General features: G+C 36.8%; 1 protein-coding gene across 1 annotated transcript; it reads right to left on the bottom strand.

Moving 5' to 3' along the window:
- Nucleotides 1–13,257: 13,257 nt before the first annotated feature.
- Nucleotides 13,258–17,512, bottom strand: LOC103608499 (zinc finger protein 345-like; the record flags this gene model as incomplete). Its single annotated transcript, XM_008592929.1, is given in 5 exon segments — nucleotides 13,258–13,294; nucleotides 13,296–13,388; nucleotides 13,390–13,876; nucleotides 13,961–15,937; nucleotides 17,426–17,512. Coding segments are annotated over 4 exon segments (2,523 nt in total), but the record flags the coding sequence as incomplete, so codon positions are not given.
- Nucleotides 17,513–20,622: the final 3,110 nt, after the last annotated feature.

Below are 20,622 nucleotides of genomic sequence, written 5' to 3'. Positions count from 1 at the left end.
TTTCAGACTTTGTAGAAGACTGGGTTCTGAGTGAGAATTAGATTCACAAAACTCTGGCTCTTTTGTCTGTCTTTGTCATCATTAATTTGTTGGACTATTGCCTTAGTTAATTTCACAGTAGATTATTATGATCTTTGCTTTTTTTTCTTTAAAATTTCTCCAAGTGGGGTAACCTGAGTGGACCTGTATAAAGGACTGTAATTTTGGTGGAAAAACAGGGTGTCCCTTTTGCGTGCCCAGTCTTTGATATTGTGGTGTCAAGACTTTCTTATTAACCACACCAATGTCCATTTTATAGACCTTATTTCTTAATTATCATCTAAAGATTTCCATCGTCCTGGGATGAGTCTCATGACTCTTCCTTTTGGTTTTCATCTTAGTTTCACATCTCTCAATGTTTTCTAAATTTATCTTATGAGTATTTGTTAATAACCATTTAAAATTTTACTCCTTCCTGGGATGGGTACTTAGACTCTTACCTCTACATTTCCTTGCTCTCTTGTTAATTGACATTGGTTTTATTAGGCTCTGTAACTCCCATGAGGGAAAACAGAGACATCAAAGTCAGTATGGCTTCCAGGACTGCTACTAAATTTTTGGAGTAGTACATTGCATTGGGTGACTATGCAAGAGGGGCCCTATTAACTACAGCATTTATTACACCTGGATAATGGTCATGTCAAGCAGGTTAAGGCACACTACTAGAGTGCTCTGGCATATTTCAAAATGATTTGCTTTTTCTCCTTTCCCTGCTAGAAACATGAGGTCAGCTTCTTTCAGTATTTACTGTGGGATCATTGTCGAGCTCTTGGGGGTAAATTTCATCATAATAAGTTGCCTGCCTATGACTGGGTCCCGCTGAAGTTTTTAGCTCTCAGAGTTGTCCACACTGAGCCTTCAGAAATTGGTCAGTCATAATTTCACAGTCAGGCTTTCCTTCTCCTGTGCTTGTTCCCATGGTGGTTTCCCAGGTGAATCTCTGTTTCTGTGGGCCATGACTGCCTATATTCCACCATTTGTTTCTCTAATCTTGAGGGCAGCAGTTTTCCCTGTGTCATCTTCTCTCTTATGAATTGAAGAAGAAGTTTTGATTTTTTAGTTTCTTTAGACTTTTATTTTTTGTTTAAAAAGAGAAATTACTTTCACCCACCTTACATGTGGAATTAGAAATGTGGATGAAGCTTTTTAAAGTTTCTTCTTGATGTCTACATAAATAATCAAATATTTGTTCTTTGCAGCACTGGAAATATAAAAAAGTATTTTAGTAGCATTCTTATATTGAGCATTTTTAGTTCATAAAATGAACTCAGAAAATTCCTCATCAGTCTTTATGATCTCTCTCTCCTTTTCTATCAGTAAATATTAGTTTTCCTTATAGCCAGATAGGAAGAATAAGTTCTAGTGTTCTATAGTACTGTTAGGTAACTAATAATTAACAATAATTTTTTTTTATATTTTCAAATAGTTGGATGAGAGGAGTTTGAATGTTCTTAACCCAAAGAAATAATAGATGTTTGAGATGTTGTGTGTACCAGCTACACTGATTTGATCCTTACAGATTATGTGATGACATGTATCAAAATATCATGCTGTATAACATAAATAGGTACAATTATTACTTGCCAATTAAAAAAAAAACTAATAAGAAAAAAAAAGGTTTTTTTCCAAATTCTTACTTTTTCTTTTTTCAGTCTCTTAGGTTTCCTTGAAGCCATTTTATTCACTCAGATTACTTTCAAGCACCACTGAAATTCTGCTGCTTTCCACATTTTTCATCTTTAGCTTACATTTCTGTAAACTCTTTAATTATATATCTATTGCTAGCTTGATACCACACATGTTGGATCACAGATATGTCAAATAAGATGTGTCCAAGTCTGTGCCAATTTTGCCCATCATATTCTTTTCTCATTTTACAAATTTCACTTTACAAGACCAGTATCTACATAGCTGTGATAATGCACATAGCCTGGAAATAAAACTTCTCTCCTTACATTCTGCTCAGCAAATTAGTACTACATTCAATTCTTTCTTTCTTTTCATTTCTTTTAAAGAAATTCATTCCTATTCTGTATGGTTGATGCTCTTTGTCCTGTTGTAGGTGCTCATCTGGCACCAGGTCTCCTCCTTTCCCTCTGAATTGCAGTTCCTGTTCTCATTCTGGGGGATGAATGTTAAAATTCAAATCTGGTCCTGAAGCTTACCTGCTTTTGCATGACCTGATTATTCACACCATGTGGTCTGAAAAGTGGCAGTGTTTTCAGTGTGGGATGTCCACAGGCAATTACCTGGCATGTAGAAAAAAAATTTCTACATGTTTATATAAATTCATTCAATTTATAAGTAATTAAAAATCAACAATATCCTCATGAAATGCTTTGTTGTTTGAACTAAGTCATATATTTTAATGCAGAATCACTAAATAATTTGTTTCTTCAACACTGTGTTTATCTCTTATCATGGACCAGGGCCATATATCTACACACGATATTGTGCATAGTATCATTAATGCAGTTGTATTCTTTGTTCTCTTTAGAGTGGACATTTGATTTTGTCCCATAATCTTTTCTTTTTTTTCCTTTTTGTCTTTTTTTCATGTCCGGCAACGGATCGCAACCCTCAGTGTCGCGCCCATACTGGACCGGGACCGGCAACGGGATCGCAACCCTCGGTGTTGCACCTGCACCTCGCTCAGCCAGTGAGCGGCCGGTCTGTACGTGGGATCCGAACCCTCAGCGGGAGCGCCGTCATGCTCTCAAGCGGCGCACTGTAGCAGTGTGCCACCAGGCCGGCCCTTGTCCCATAATCTTGAGAACACATTGTTCACATGGAAGAATTTAACATCTTTGGCATTGCAGTGAAGGGCAAACTGCATACAAAATAAAACTATATTATTTAATTCTTTCTTACCTCAGTCTACATTGACATTTTGTCTAAACTAGTTCATCTAACACATTTTCCCCTGTATGTATTTATACTGTCTTCATACCAGATTGTAAGTTCCTTAGAGGAGCAGACTTTTATTCATACTTCCATCATTAGCAAGTAGGATGGTTCTAGATTTATAATGTAAGCTTTGTGATAGCATTTTTTGTAACTAATAAATTATTACAGTGAATGGATATTTATGCTGCGATTTTTTCTGTCTCCCACCATATGATGTACAAAGAAGCTGCACCTTATGTAAGGTACATATAAGACACATGTAGACACAAAAGTGTGAACTTTCAGATTCCTGTTTTGTCACTCAGGATTGGTGACTTGATTTACAAAGAAATGTGCTGTTACAGGTATTGGTGTCACTTGAGAATGTGGCTATGGACTTCACCTGAAAAGAGTGCCATGACGTGGATTATGCCAAGAGAACCGTGTACAGGTATATGATGCTGGACACATACAGCATGCTGATGGGTGAATAAAGGTCCTTAGTAAATCCCAGCAGCCACTTTTTTTCATTAGTAAATAAAGGAATCATTTATAAAGTTTAATGCTACATAGATTCTATTTCATGAAAAATATGATAGTCACCCCTCTCTTACAAAAGGTTAAAATTGGACTCTTTGAACAGCTTCTGAAGATGAGTTCCTGTAACACAAGTATCTGACTAAGAAGTCTTACAGAATTCTACATTATTCTTCATTGACAGGGCACTGCATTAGCAAATGGGAGGTGATCTTCAAGTTGGAGCAAGGAGCAGAGCAATGAGTGGCTAAAGAATCTATAAAACAGAGCCCCCCAGGAAAGTCACTGCAACTGGGCAGGGAAGTTGGGAAGTGCAATGCCCAGCAGATGCTGGCCATGTTCAGCTTTTAACCAATTTTTCCATCAGATCCTGGGCCTGAGGACAGCTGGTCTGACTGAACCAAACACATGCATTTTGTAATCTCTAAGGCTGGCTCTCATATGTATACCCTCACTTTTATAGTCCTGAATTACTTTTTATATTTACTCCAACTCTAATTCCTACCTTCCTCTTCTCAGACTTTATTTATTATTACTATTTGCTGTCATTCTTTTCAGTTGCTCCCTTTTCCTCCATTTTCATGAACATTTCTTTCAGACTGTGTAAGTTCATACTCTGTCCCTTGTTTTAAAAAAGTCCTAAAGGGCCGGCCCCATGGCGCACTCGGGAGAGTGCGGCGCTGGGAGTGCAGCGATGCTCCCGCAGCGGGTTCGGATCCTAAATAGGACTGGCCGGTGTGCTCACTGGCTGAGCGCGGTGCGGGAGACACCAAGCCAAGGGTTGTGATCCCCTTACCAGTCATGAAAAAGACAAATAAATAAATAAATAAATAAAATAAATAAATAAATAAAATAAAAAAGTCCTAATGCTGGATAATGAATTAAGAAACAAAATTCATTTCTAATAGTTCTGGAGACGCCAAGGGTTGTGATCCCCTTACCAGTCATGAAAAAGACAAATAAATAAATAAATAAATAAATAAATAAATAAATAAATAAATAAAATAAAAAAGTCCTAATGCTGGATAATGAATTAAGAAACAAAATTCATTTCTAATAGTTCTGGAGACTAAGGCTGAGGGCCCTCTTCCTTTGGGGGTTTTCTGCAGAGTCCAGGAATGAAGCAGGGGATCACATGGTGAAAGTGGCAAAACTGTTGTCCACATAGTTTTGTCTCCATTAAAAAGCTACTTTTCTACTTACTGATAACCCATAAAGCATTAACTCATTACTTCATGAAACAGTTAACCTATTTGTGGTGGCATAGCCCCCACTATCTAAGTATGCTGCAGAGTCCCCATTTTTCAAAAACCATAATTGAATTTTCCACCTTCTTAACGTTGATAGAATGGGGAGCAAGCTTCAATCTGAGTTCTGGAGGGACATTCAATCTATAGCAAGATATTAATTTATACATTCTGCTGTGAACAGAGTATCCTCATGTCCTCAAGTCTAGACAGGCTGGACACTTCTGAAAGCCTCACTATATACATCTTCCTACGATTGCTTTTTGGCCAAGTGCATTTTTTCATTTTTTAAATTTTGTTGTGTGTTGTTTAGCTTACACTCTGTGGAGGTGGGTTGCTCTTATTTGTATTTCAGTCCTAAATTGTCTAAATTCATCAGGCCCACATCTTACCATTTTTTCTTTTTTCACTGAAGTATTTGCAGATAATTTTGCATACATGTGATGTTTGATATTATACTAGCTTTCTATTCCTTTTAATATATTGTGCAGTAAATCTTTTCTTTTTCATGGTCACTTTTACATTGATTCCTAGTTTTTCTTAAAACTCAATGTCAACTTCCTTTCCACATCCACAATGCCTATCTGAATCTGATGTGATTTACATTCAGCTTAACTCTTATGGGTATCCACTTCACCTACAATTTGTGGGCCATTCCTATGACTCGAGATTACAAATGTAATGATGAGGGTACAATGTGATGTTTCCATACTTGTACACAATGTGGAGTGAGCAACTCAGACTCATTAACATATCTATCACCTCACATAACTTATCATCTTTGAGGTAAGACATTTAAAATAAACTTTATAAAACAACTGTGAAATATTCAACACATTAATTTTTGTGAAGTATATTCACCATGCTGTGCAATACATCAGCAGAAGTATTTCATCCTGCCCAACTTAAACTTTGTACCCTTTGGCCATCTGGTTCCCTTTTCCCATCAACTTTCATTCCACCCCTCAGCCTCTGGTATCCTTCATTCTATTCCATACTCCTCTTGTGATTTGATTATCTTCTTTTGAAAAATATCTATTAAGGACTATTGGCCATTTTTAATAAGGTTTCCTGATTATTGAGTCATTTGAATTCCTTATATATTTTGGAAATTATGCCCTTAATAAACATGATTTGCAAATAGTTTCTCTGAATCTGTGGGTTGTGTCTTTTGATTGTTCTATTTGTCCATTTTGCCATGCAGAAAATTCTCAAATGTTTTCAGTTTCACTGTTCTCTTTTTACTTTGTCTCTGCTTTTGGAGTGATATCTTAAAAATCATTGCTCAGAACAATACCATGGACCACTCCCATTAGTTTTTCTTCTAGTAGTTATCAAATTTTGGAATATCACGTTTAAGTCCTTAACTTACTTTCACTTGATACTTGTACAAAGGTTGAGATAAGGGTCTTATTCTTTTTTTAACATTTGGACTGGGTTTTATCACAATATCATTTCCTAAACAGACTGTCCTTTCCCCTTTGTGTGTTCTTGGCACTTTTGTTAACAATCAGTTGGCTGTAGATGTGTGGGTATACTTATGGGCTATTTATCCTATTTCTTTGGTGGATGTGTCAGCTTTTGTGCCATTAACATGTTGTTCTGATTACTAAACCTTGCGGTGTATTTTGAAATTAGGTAGTGTGATTCCTTTAGCTTTTTTTTTTTTGCTCAAGATGATTCTTTGCTGTCGGTGTTCTCTTGTGATTCTATACATATTTGAAATTTTGTTTTATGCCTGTGTAAAGAATGACATTGAAATTTTGTTTGGCATTGCATTGAGTCTGTAGATTGCTTCGGGTAGCATAAACCATTTAATAAAATTAAATATTCCAACCCATGAACATGGTATATCTTTCCACTATTTGTGTCATTTTTAATTTTTTCATCAATGCTTTACAGTTTTCACTGCACACATTGTCCACATCCTTCATTAAATTCACTCTTAATTTCCTTATATGCTACTGTAATTGAGATTATCTTATTAATTTCTGCTTCAGATAGTTGTTAGTGTATAAACATGACACTGGTTTTGCTATATTAGTTTTGTATTCTACAACCACACTAAATTTGTTTTTGAGTTCTAAGAGGTTTATTTTCTGGGTTGTTTGTTGTTGTTGCTGTTGGAGCCATTAGATTTTTCTGTGTGAAAGACTATGACTTTTTATTTTTTGATTATCTTTCATTTCTTTCTCTTGCCCAATATCTCTGGTTAGAAGTTTCTTCCCCAATTTTACCAGCTGGAAAGGATTTAAATTTTCACTGCTTAAGATGGTCCTAGCTTTGAGCTTGTCACATATGGCATTTATTAGATTAATTTACATTTCCTCTGTTAACCAAGGAAAAATACAGGAGAGAAAAATATCTTCTAATGTGTTGAACTTGTGAATGTAAAATTTAATTAATATCTGGAATGCCTACCAGGGCAAGCCACAAATGCATTCAGTGATAAAAGGCTAAGAGAAAGCTTTTCTTGGCATAAAGGGAGTTCACATAAACTGCTTTGAAAGAAGGTTCATTGGTTTTGGAGGGTAAGAGTCAGATTTGTCATCAGTTCATTGCTTGAGATATCATTACCGGACAGATTCTTTTTAGAGGATCTTTACTGAATTACTGCAATGGCAAACAATGTCTAATGATAAATTTGTTACAGAAATGCGTTTTGTATAAACCAGGAGACACATAAAAAAGTGGAGTTTTGATGGGTTTTTAGAAAGTCCTTGAAAATAATTCTTACTTCCGGCAAGCAAGCATGAACCCCCTCCCTTTGTTCTTTCCTGGCTCTATTTTGTCTTGATCAATCAGAAATTGATTTCATGAACTTTTATGTTTACTCCTTTTGATCAAGATCTTTCTCTGAAAACATCACTGATAACTTAGTCCAGTGTCAGATTTTATGTGTCCCTTGACTCTGGGATGAACATGTTCTTGTCACTGGATCTGATCTAATATCAGAGAAGGTAATAAACAACTCAGTGTCAAGACATTTTAATTATATTTAAGCAACAAGGAGGCCAGAAAAATGGTGTTTTGTGCCTGGGTTACTTAGGTGTTTTCTTTAAGTTAATCTGTTTGTAGGTATTTGTTGTTATCTCAGAGCACTGGGCAAACATTTTGTCAGTAGTTGCATTTCTGCAGAGCTTTAATAGAGAACAAGTATATAGTTTGAAAAGGAAGGAATAAAGGAAAGATGCCAACTATGTGAACATTCTAGGTTGCTTGATTGCATTCAGCTATGAACCTACAGTAAAAGACATTCAATTACATAGATCAAATGACAATGGAGAACTAGGTGAGGCTTATGGTAGCCATGTGGCTTGCTCTCTTATTTTATGTAAATAAGCCTCAATTTCCTCAGAGAAGTTTATTCAGGTACATCATACAGTATTAACAGTAATAGACATCACATTCCTTAGTTAATACATAATCAAGAACAATTCTCTTTTCTGAGACTACCCTGGTTAGAAATGTTAATATGCTGTTGTGCAGCAACAGCCCTTGCAGTGGAGACCTCACACAATCATAGGGTAGCACATAAGATTTTTTATCATTTCTTCATTAGTGACTGCAAAATACTTTGTTCAGGACATCTGCCAAAGGAAGCAAATCCAGAATTCCATAATTAACCAGGCAAATCATCCTTGACTGTTTGATCTAGTGGGAGGGGACTAGTGCAGTAATTATTCTAATGATGTTTTAGATCCATTTTGTATTAATAACAGAGGAGTCAAATATCCCAATCCACACTGACATCTTATTTTCAGCTGTCTAAACATCTTGAAGCCAAAATTGAGACACTCCACCTATAGAATGTACTTGATACAAGCATAGATGATTCCTTCATTTGTGAATTATTGTATGTAAAGGAATTAAACCAGGAGTAAGTTATCTTAGTACATATTGCCAATGATTCCTCCTTTTGGGATTGGTTTCAATAACATATATATATGTTTTAAGAAGAATGACCTATTGCACATTTCTATGGTCCAACTCGATAAAAACTGTTTTGAATATGTAAGATGGGATGGGAGGTAAATGACAAAATTTAACCCTATTGGAGGCCCACAAATATAGTCTGTACAGGTTGTGAAACACAGAATTAGTGTATAAATGAGCACATCCAGGTAGTCGGCTCTGAGGCATGAGGGAAACTGGGAGGTGTAGTTGATTTGCAAATAGCAGCTGCTCAGTGGAGATGAGGCCAGGGCAGGAGGGTGGATCTTATCTGACCACACCTGCTCATCTGGCCCTTTGTCTACATTGAAGCTGGTAGAGACAAACCTGAAGGTTTTGATGATGCAGCTGTGCTCCATGTTGGACAGGAGACCATCATCACTGAGGGGCTCTTACTTCACAGCCAGGAGCCAGCAACCATGTGGTAAGATACATAGTTGGAGATGGAGAGGGCATAATGAGAAAGAGGTGCTTACCCCTTAACACCAGCTCACAGGCAGCTATCACAAGGGAATAAGAAAGACAAGGAACTTCTGGAGGTTACCATCCAGCACCACCAGCACCTGCAACAGTAGCAGCAGAGCTGGGCATAGAGCACCTGTTACACCCAACAAAGGTAGTAGAGGGTTTCTGTCTGCCCCACTTCACCTTCTGTCTGTTCACTACATCTCCTTTCTCCTCCACCCTTCCCCCATTGCACCTTCCTACCCCACACCTCTCATCCAGTTGAAGGAAGAGCAGTATCCTGCTCGACCACTGAACATTCATGAAGTTGATACAAGAAAGGTAGAAAATCCTCAAATTTGGTGGATGGGAGCAAAGACAGCACATAAATGTGGCTATGGGACTGAGGGCAAGGAGGGCCCTGGGAGTCCTAAGAGGTGTGTGTGCAAGAAAGGGCACTCTTGCTGTGGACATAGCAAAGGCAAAGGCACAAAGGCAGTGTTGGATCAGTAAAGTTTGGTATGAGCAAGGAAATGGTGGAGACCCCCTAGCTCAAATGTGACTTCCCAAAGACAAATCCCATTTTCCACAACAACCCACTGAGCATGGTCTGATGCCTTTCCAGGCCAGGAGGACACACTCCATGATGATCTGATCAGAGGCGACTATGGGAAATGAAAACACAATTCTGGGGCAACCACTTCAGCTGAGTCTGAGCTGAGGGAGGGATGGAGATTGGCCCAGCACCCCTAAGTCCCTGATTCTTCATAAAGCCTTTACTTCACTTTGCCTTTGACCTGGATCAGTTTCTCCAACCTCTGGGTCTCTGCAATGCTGATACTTAAGAACTGATAGGTGTTTGGGGCTCCCAAGGTAGAGGGGTGAGGACTGAGACCCTCTCCACCTGGGCCTAGAGGATCTGGGACCCACCAGACTCTCACATTAAAAAGACAAAAGGTCAATACACTGGGATCCAAAGCCACTCAGTTCCATGCTGTAGTTCCCGCTGGTTTACTGAAGAAAAGGAAATGTAATTTGAAGCTGTGTGTAGTTTGTCCTCTTACAAATATTATATAACTGATTTTTTGAAAGGAATATATCTAATGTTCACAGTGTGCACAAAGACAACCAATGTGGTCTTAAATTGTGTATACCTCATGCAGTTTCAAATTCACTGATATGCATTAACCCATTTAAGATCAATGACTGAAGCCAAGGTATGCAACTCCTGGGACCAAAGAAATTGATCTAAGGACAGAGATCCCTTCTCTTGACAGGCTCCCACACCAGCTAAGCCAGCAACATGGAGTTAATGAGAGGCCCACCCAGGCTTCCAGACTGGTGAACACAGTTTCCACAGAAGAATGGAAGAACACAGTATGGTGGAAAAGTTTTAGAGGCAGTCTGAGACCTCAAGCAACAAACATAAATCTCAACTTCTCATTTTTCTAACTATGATATGGGGTTAACTACACCTATGTTATAGATGAAATGCTGACACACAATCAAAATAACTACACCCAGTGGAAATTAGAAAATACACTGAATAAAGTACAGACATCACATGTAAGAACTTCAATTTAGCTAATCTCATGGTTAGAAGAAATTTATACCATCAAACTGAAAAGCTTCTGCACAGAAAATAAAAGAAATATCAAAGTGAGGAGACAACCCACGGATTCAGAAAAAATATTTGCAAGCCATACATCTCACATGGGCTAAACCTAAAGCATATATGGAACTCCAAACACTCAATAAGAATAAATAAATAACACTACTCAAAAAGTGAACAAAAACCTGAATAGACATTTCTCAAAAGAAGACTTGGAATGACCAACAGATGTATGAAAGCATTGTCCATATCACTAATCCACAGGGAAGTGCAATTTAAAGCTACAATGAGATCATGTCAGACCTATTAGGACAGGTATTATCAAAAAGATGAAAGATAACAAGTGTTCATGAAGGTGTGAATACACAAGTTTGGAACATAAATTAAAACACCAATTTGGAAAGTAGAAGAAAGTTGTCACAAAGAGCTAAAAATAAAACTACCAAATGATCCAGCAATCCTACTTGTGGGTTTATGTCCAAAGGAACTGACAGTGTGAGGAAGAGATGTCAAGCCTCCCATGTTTATTGCACTATTATTCACAACAGTCAAGATACTGAAACAACAGATGCATTCATCAACAAATAAATGAATAAAATAAATGTTTACATATAAAATAAAATTCTACTCAGACACTTAAAAAGGAAACAAATTGTCAATTGTGGCAACATAGATGAGTCGAGTACATTGTGTTAAGTAAAATGAGCCAGGTACAGAAAGACAAACACTACTTGATTTTACTTATATGTGGACTACTAAAAAGTCAAACTAATAGAAACAGAGAGAATGACCAAGAGTACAAAGTTTCACTTCAGGAGGAGGAATAAGTTCTGGTGATCTGCTGCACAGCATGGTGAATACAGTTAATAGTAATGTATATTTCAAAGTTGCTAACATAATGGATTTTAAAAGTTCTCACCACAAAGAAATAATGTGTCTTGATAATGAATATGTGAATTAGCCTGATTTTATCATTTCACAATATATACATGTGTTGAAACATCAACCTGTACCTCTTTAGCATATACAATTACAATATGTCAAGTAAAACAAAATAAAACAATTTTAAAGACTTGTCCAATAGTATTAAAAGACAAAATGAAAAAAAGAAAAAACCTCTATATTGAACACAAGAGAAACACATTAAATTCAAAGATACCAACAGGTTGAAGGTTAATGGGCAGGAAAAGATATACAATGTAAACAGAACCATTACACAGATACACCAGCTGGCTATACTAATATCAAACAAAAAAAAAATTAAAACAAAAATGTTACTAGGAATAAAGAGGGTCATTTATGACAAAAGTGTCAGCCAGGAGCACACCATAGCAATTATAGGTATAAATGTACCAAATAAGCCTAACATCAAATAAAAATAGAGAAGAAATTAAGGGTGAAATAGACTGTTCTATGTAAATATTCAGATACATCAAGTGCAACTTTCGATAATCAATAGAACAACTAGGCAAAAGATTGACAAGGGTATAGAAGTCTTGGACAACATTATAAAACAACTTAATTTACAGGTATGCACATATAGACACAATGCCAAAGAAAGTCTGTCCAAAACTCCACCCAAGAGTCATCTTTATTCAGTCCCAGAGATATTGAGAAATCAGGAACAACTACATGGAAGCTTTTTTATTTTGGTGCATGAACTGGAAGTAATGTTCATTCCTAATATCTACATTCCCCTAAAGAGGGTTAAATTACATGGTCATCCATGCAATATGGAATGCTCAGATTGCAGGCTATGCATACAAAAGATTGGTTTTATTCAGAAAACACAGTCAGTCTAATCCATAAAGAATTTCTCCCCTGTGTAAATTCTCTAATGCCTGCTATGATGTGATTCCTTTTTTATGTTTATTTATTTGAAAGTGGCTGGTAAGTGGATCCTTTGTGTTATGAGCACAATGCTGTAAGCAACAATGCACTAATGATAGCCAGCCTTGACACTTTGGAGAAAAGATGTTTCCACACTCATTACAGTCCTCCTTCCACATCTGAGGGTTACACATCTGGTGATTCAACCAACTACTTATCAAAAATCCTCAAAAATAATGAAAATGTTAAATAAATGAAACAAATCCACAACTGAAAAACAACACAGTACAACTATTTACACAGTATTCACAGTTTCTCCAGTATTATAAGCTACACAAGATGTAAAGTACATGGCAGGAAGTGAATTGATAATACATAAACACTACACCATTTATAGAAAGGACTTGAGCATCAGCAAATTTTTAAATCAATAGGGGTTCTCAAAACAATCTCCAAAACCTGAGGAAAACTGTATATTTATAGGTCTTCTTCTTGATATAAGTTCTCTGATGTCTTGAGGTATGACTTCTGGCAAAATCTTCTCCCACACAAATTACATTCACTAAGGTTTTCCTTTGTGTGAATTCTTTCCTGTCTGTTACAGGGAGTTCCAGTGCAAGGCTTGTCATACTACACTCATAAGGAGTTTTTTCCTGAGTATCATGATGTCTTTTTAACTGTGACTTTGTTAAAAAAAAAAAAAAAACTTTTTCCACATTCATTACATTCACAGGGCTTCTCACCTGTGAATTCTCTGATGCATGCTGAGGTTTGACTTTCAGTTAAAAGCTTTTCCTCATTCCTTACATTCATATGATTTCTCACCTGTATGAATTCTGATTGATGCTGAGGTCTGACTTTTGGTTAAAAACTTTTCCACATTCTTTATATTCATAAGGTTTTTGTCCTGTGTGAGTACTGTGATACATCCCGAAGTATGACTTTTGGTTAAAGGTTTTTCAACATCCATTACATTCACAAGGCTTATCACCTGGGTGAGTTCTCAGATGCATGCTCAAGGCTGACATTTCTTTAAAAGCTTTTGAACATTCTTTACATTCATATGGTGTCTCACTTTTGTGAATTCTCTGATGGCTTTTGAGGGCAGGCTTTTGGTTAAAAGCTTTCCCACATTCTTTACATACATATGGTTTCTCACCTGTGTGAATTCTCTGATGCATGCTGAGCTGTGACTTGTGGTAAAAAGCTTTTTCACATTCTTTACATTTATATGGTTTCTCACCTGTGTGAGTTGTCTGATGACTGCTGAGGTATGACTTTCGGTTAAAAGCTTTTCCACATTCTTTACATTCATATGGTTTCTCACCTGTGTGATTTTTTGTTGGACTTTTAAGGTCTGACTTTCGGTTAAAAGCTTTTCCACATTCTTTACATTCATATGGTTTCTCACCTGTGTGAATTCTCTGATGCATGGTGAGTTTTGACTTTTGGTTAAAAGCTCTTCCACATTCTTTACATTTATGTGGTTTCTCACCTGTGTGAATTGTCTGATGACTTTTAAGGTCTGACTTTCGGTTAAAAGCTTTTCCACATTCTTTACATTCATATGGTTTCTCACCTGTGTGAATTCTGTGATGCATGCTGAGGTGCGACTTTTGGTTAAAAGCTTTCCCACATTCTTCACATTCATATGGTTTCTCACCTGTGTGAATTCTATGATGCTTGTTGATGGCTGATTTTCTGTTAAATGCTTTTCCACATTCTTTACATTCATATGGTTTCTCACCTGTGTGAATTCTTTCATGCATGCTGAGGACAGACTTGCGGTTAAAAGACTTTCCACATTCTTTACATTCATATGGCTTCTCACCTGTGTGAATTATCTGATGCCTACTGAAGATTGACTTTTGGCTAAAAGCTTTTCCACATTCTTTACATTCATATGGTTTCTCACCTGTGTGATTTCTGTGATGCAAGCTGAGCACTGACTTGTGTTTAAAAGCTTTTCCACATTCTTTACATTCATATGGTTTCTCACCTGTGTGCATTCGCTGATGGCTGCTGAGAGCTGGCTTTTGGTTAAAAGATTTCCCACATTCTTTACATTCATATGGTTTCTCGCCTGTGTGAATTCTCTGATGCATGCTGAGGTTTGACTTTTGGTTAAAAGCTTTTCCACATTCTTTACATTCATATGGTTTCTCACCTGTGTGAATTCTTTGATGCTTGTTGAGGGCTGACTTTCGGTTAAAAGCTTTTCCACATTCTTTACATTCATATGAGTACTCATCTGTGTGAATTCCCTGATGTCTCATCAGGTCTGACTTTTGGTTAAAATTTTTTCCACATTCCTTATAAATTTTCTTATGCTTGCTGAAGTTTGAATTCTGGTGAAAGCTTTTTACACATGCATTACAGTCAAAGGGTTTCTCACCAGTGTGAATTCTCTCATGCTTCTGGAGTTTTGACTTACTGGAGAAAATTTGACATTCTTCACATTCATATGGATTCTCATTCATGTGAGTTCTCTGATAAATGGTAAAGGCAGAATTACTGTAGGAAGAGTTTCTACATCCATTACATTCACATGATTTTTCATTTGTGTGAATTGTCTGATGACAGTTGAGAAGCACAGTCTCATGAAAATTTTTGCCACACTTAAATCCACAGCACATTTCCTCTGTGTGAATTCTGTGATGCGCAGTAAGGTCTGAGGTCTGATAGAAAAATTTCTCCTGTTCATTACATGGATAAAGCTTATTCCCTATATATATTCCATGATATGATATAAGGTATGATTTCTTAATAAAAGATTTGTGACATTCACTGTATTTATCATGTTTCTCTCCTGTGTATATACTCTGATGTTGAGTAAGTTTATCCTTTTTATGGAGTATGTTCCCACATACATCACACTGAAAAAATTTTTTCCCTATCTGAGTTATCTCTTGGGCAATGACAGCTGACTCATTACAGGCATTCCCATATTCACAACATTTACAGGTGGTCTCACCCATATGAATCTTCTTACATGTAAATATTATTGGCACTGTGTTGGAGGATTTTCCTTTTCCACTATATTCAACAGGTTGCACAGGTGGAATCTTGAGATGCTGACTAAGATGCTCATAATGTCTCTGTGATTTCTCTGACATATTATGGTCATCATGTTTCTCTCCAGCATACATGGCATCAGTCTCAGTAAGAAGTGCATTCTCACATACGTTAAACTCCTCATACCCCACTCCTGAATAGTTTCCATTATTTATAACCAGATTTAAAATATGCTTTGAACTCAAATTAAAAGATTTTCCTAACTCTACTCTCTCCTCAGTTGATCGGTTGCCACTGATCATTACACCTTGCCACAAGTATCTACTATGACTTTCTTGGCTCCTCTCAGTTAGATCATTGACTATCTGGACATCTGAAATGACAAAAAAAAAAAAAATGTCCATGAACCATACAAAAGGATATTTTACTAAATGCTTATATAAAGGTAGAGAAGTTTCTCCCAATCCTAGTTATAAAAGATTTTATAATAATCAATAAAGGTATTGGTTTCAGGAGCATATGGGGTTTTTTCACACTGACATAATTTTATGTTGTATTAATATATTTCTAAGCATTATTTCACATTTTTCTTTGCTTCTTTATTCACTTTTTTTCTTTAAATCATGATGAAGTATTTGATAATTTTTACTTTCTTCCTAATTGTAGATTTCAAATAATTGCTTATCACATTCCATTTGTTTATATGTTGTACTCTTTTTTATTTTATAACAATAGTGGTTATCTTCTGCTGCTCTATTTCTCATTCTTCTGCTTTGAATATGGCTATATTTCCCTTCTCTGCCTACTTTCAGATGCAGAATGATCCAGTTTTTCACCACATATGGCGGAAAATGACTTAGGTTAAGAATTTTGCATTAATGTTTCTATACTTTTTAGTCTTCCCTAGGAAATGGCTATAGACATGTGCAAGTTTTTCAAATTAAATCTTTTTTCTACTCTAAAGGCCTCCCACAAATTACTCATTTAACCTTTCTGTGCTTCTCAAAACCACTGCTATACAGGAAACTTCAGTCCACCCCTCCAGACACCCTTTTCCTGCTGGTCTAAAATATTTGGTTCTACAAACAAGGCTGTGCTCACCATCTCTGAAAAAGGGTTTTTTGACTCATCCTAAAACCAACTTATATTCTCTTCCCAGACTGTGGAACGTACACCCCCACTTGATAATTCACTGCTCATGAAATCTTTAGTATTATGCACTGTAGTTCTGGATGGCTACTACTCTTATAAAAAGATAGGGTCTTTCGTACATTTCTAATTTTCTTTGTTGTTTCAGAATGACTTCTACAAAGAGAAGAGGAAAATAATACTAACTTCAAATTTCACTTCCAAGTAGCAATCTCAGTTCCTCAACTTGAAACCCTTGGTTCACTTGGCCTTGACATCCTGAGTCTCTGGATTCTTCTCTAAAGTCCAGAACTCTCCTTTTCCATGCCCCTATGCTAGGTCTGACTCAGCTCCATAATTTCTGATGTGGTTAAGAAGGCTCATACCTGGACCTCTTGTCTTATTTTCTTATCAATTTCCTATGTGATACCCTGCAATACTTTGGGATTCTGCCAAGAATCCCCACGAGAAACATGGCCCTTACCACATGCTGCCTCTAGACCTTGGAATGCATAGCCTCCAGAATAGAACAGTAAGAGATAGAGTTTGTTTCTTCATAAGTTACCCAGTTTCAGATATGTTGTTTTAAGCAACACAAAACAAAATGTTAGATTCTGAAAAACCATGTGCATGAGAGCAGAGTACATGAGAGCAACTGAGAATATTGAAAAAGTGAATAGAAAAAGTAAATATCAAAGAAGAGAAATGTAGGGATTATATTCTAGGAAAATACCTTTTTTAAAAGACAGCAAAATAAAGTAGAGGGCGGTATATGTGTGAGTCCATCTACGAGATTATATAATACATGGGTTTCATAAGAGATGACCCAGCCTCAGCTCAGGCATCTGTGGAAAAATTAGCAGAAACAGCTGAACACAGCCAAGATCTGCTGGGTTTTACTCTTCTTGGCCTCTGCTCAGGATGTGCTTACGAACCTGGGAGGCTCTGGTTTGGATGTTCTTCTATAATCCATGGCTCTGCTCCTTTCTCCAACTTGAGGATCACCTCAGGTTTACTAATGCAGTGTCCTGTTAATGAGAAGTAACATAGGACTTTATAAAATTGCAAAGTCAGATCCTTGGAAGGATGACAAGCTCAGCTACAGAAACCATACAATAAAGAGGCCAATTAGAAACTTTTATTAGATAGGGATGACATGTTTTTCATGAAATGTAATGTTACCAAATAACACAAAACCCTACAAACCACTTCTATGTTTATAATAAAATCAAAAGGTTTCTCCTGAACGTTACTGGGGATTTTCACTCACCCAATGACACCAGGCTGCTGTAGGTCTCCAGCATCACATCCCTGTACAAAGTCCTCTGAGCATCATTCAAGTCCCGCCACTCCTCCCAGGTGAAGTCCACAACCACATCCTCAAATGACACCAATTCCTGTAATGGCACATTGATCTCAAATCAAACCACAAGCCCTGGGTCACAGAACAGCTATCTCAGAGTTCACACTTCTGAGAGTGTGTGTCTTATGTGTTAAACAAGGTGCTGCTTTTCTGTATGCCATATAGTAGAGGAAAAACAACGCAGTAGGAATATCTTGTCACTGTAATAATATATTAATTAGTAAAAATATGATTACAAAGCTTACCTTATAACTAAGAACCATCCTTGTTGCTAGTGATAGAAGTATGAATAAAATTTTGCTTCTCCAAGAAGTTTGCAATCAGGTATGAAGACATAAGTATAAATACATACCTGAACCAGTATGTCAGATTAACCAATTTAGAAAAAAGTTCAATAGAGAATGGGGTAATAAAGACAAAATATAAGTCTATGTTGTATGCTGTTTGCACTACACTGAAATGCCAACGATGTTAAGCTCTTCCATGTGAACCACGTGTTCTCACGAATATGAAGCAACAGCAAAAATGCAGTCACAAAAGCAAAGGAAGGCAACCCATGCTAATGGAACTACACACCACACCATTTCTAGGTGAATGCTCATGAGAAATGATAACAGATACACACAGTATTAAAGAAACATATTATGCACTGATTCTGCATTTAAATATTTGTGTAATTCAAACAGCAAAACATTATATGCAATTGCTGTTTTTTAATTACTTATAAACCGAGAGTGTATACAAAGGCATTCCAAAATTTCCTTCCCACATGCCAAAGGATTGCTTGTGTCTGCATGAGTGAACACTGCCACTTTCTAAACACAGGGTGTAAATAATGTGGTTTTGTAAATACAAATCATTTACACATGAGATTTACAATTTAATAGTCATCCACTAGAAAGAGAATGGAGAAAGCTTTGAAGTCAGAGAAGAAGAAAACAGGGTGATGGAAGACCAGCTGCATTAGAATGTAGTACAAGGCTGGTTAGCTAGTTCACATGGGAGAGTGTGCTTCTGGTAACACTAAGTTCACAGGTTCAGATCCCCATACAGGTCACCCAACAGAAAATAAATAAATAAATAAATAACAGAGCAGCAACATACAGAAGAAGAAAGCAATATAGAAACAAAAAGCAGGAAGGCACTGTGGTACTAAATTCCAATGCAAAAAATAAAGTAGTGTTTTACTCTCAGGCTCTCTACATAATTACAGCTAGTTAGGTACTGGTACTGTAACATGTAGTTTGAAGAATGACAGGAAAACATAATGCGCACAAATAAAACAGACTTGAATACATTATACTTGAAATGTCCGTGGGAATGTCCAAATGGCAATTGGATACATGAATCCAGAATTCAAGAGAGAGATCTAAGCTGAAGATAAAGATTTGAAAATGTATTAGTCCCTTTCTGCTGCTTATAACAAAATACCTGGAACTGGGTTGTCACCTCTCCCAGGGTGATGGAGATGCAAAGGATTACTCAAAAGCCCATTTCTTCTGAGCAGTGAGAAGCCCCAAAGGGGTTAATTTCCAGGAACCCTCAAGAGAGAGGCATTTCTAGGGAAAATAACACCAAACTAGGGTCCTCTCTCAGAATTTATTCTCCAGGCCAGAAAGTTACAGAAAAGGAACACAGGTGGTTACAATAGAACAGTAAGATAATTGTCATGGCAACAATTGTTAGGTTTGGCTGCACCAAGGACATCTGTCCTTAGAGCCAGCAATTTTGCTGTGTTACAGTTCTTTAACTACAACAGAGACTTTAGCCTCGGGAAAGTTTCCTGCCTTTCACAACCTTAATATTTCTATATGTAATTTTATAAAGTTAGGCTATACCTGAAACTACAGGGCCTTGGAAGCTAGGCTCTGGGAAATACATGTGCTTTATTAATGTTAGTTTATTCCACACTGGGTGATTTGTTAGAAAATGAAATTTACTGCTTACAGTTTCAAAAGCTGGGGAGTTAAAAATCCAGGAGACACAGCTGGAGAAAGCCTTGGTGGAGATTACAGTGATCCAGGAGTCTCATGAGGCAGAAAATGGCTGGGTACAGAGAGGTCAACCTCTCATGTGTTCTTTTAAAGCCCTCAGAACCACATCCCTGCCCACCATTATTATACCATTCATTATGGCATGGCCCTACAATGTAATCGCATCCTTAAGGCTTCATCTTTCCATTACTATAATAGGATTTCCCAATGTCATAACACTGTCACAGTGGGGGTCAAGTTTTGGGGGAACATTCCGTCCAAGGCAGGAAAATATCAAAATTTCAATGTTAAATGAAGCCATCAGAATGAGTGAGCAAACCTAAGAGATTCCAAGAAAAAAACAAAATAAAAGGACAGAGTCTGCAGAAGCACTTTATCTTTAAACATAAGATAGAGAAAAATAGAATGTGAAGAACAAAAAGAAGTTTTCTACATTTATTCCACAATTAAAGGAAAGCTCAATAGTAGGAAGTCTTCCAAGGTAATTCATCAAATATATACATGTATATACATAATACACATACATATATATATACATATATATATGTGTGTATATATATATGCATTTGTTGT

This window comes from Galeopterus variegatus, unplaced genomic scaffold, assembly GCF_000696425.1.
Source record: "Galeopterus variegatus unplaced genomic scaffold, G_variegatus-3.0.2 Scaffold8481, whole genome shotgun sequence".
Taxonomy (NCBI): Eukaryota; Metazoa; Chordata; class Mammalia; order Dermoptera; family Cynocephalidae; genus Galeopterus; species Galeopterus variegatus.
The sequence above is the reverse complement of the archived record's forward strand: the minus strand, read 5'-3'. Positions and strand labels throughout refer to the sequence as shown.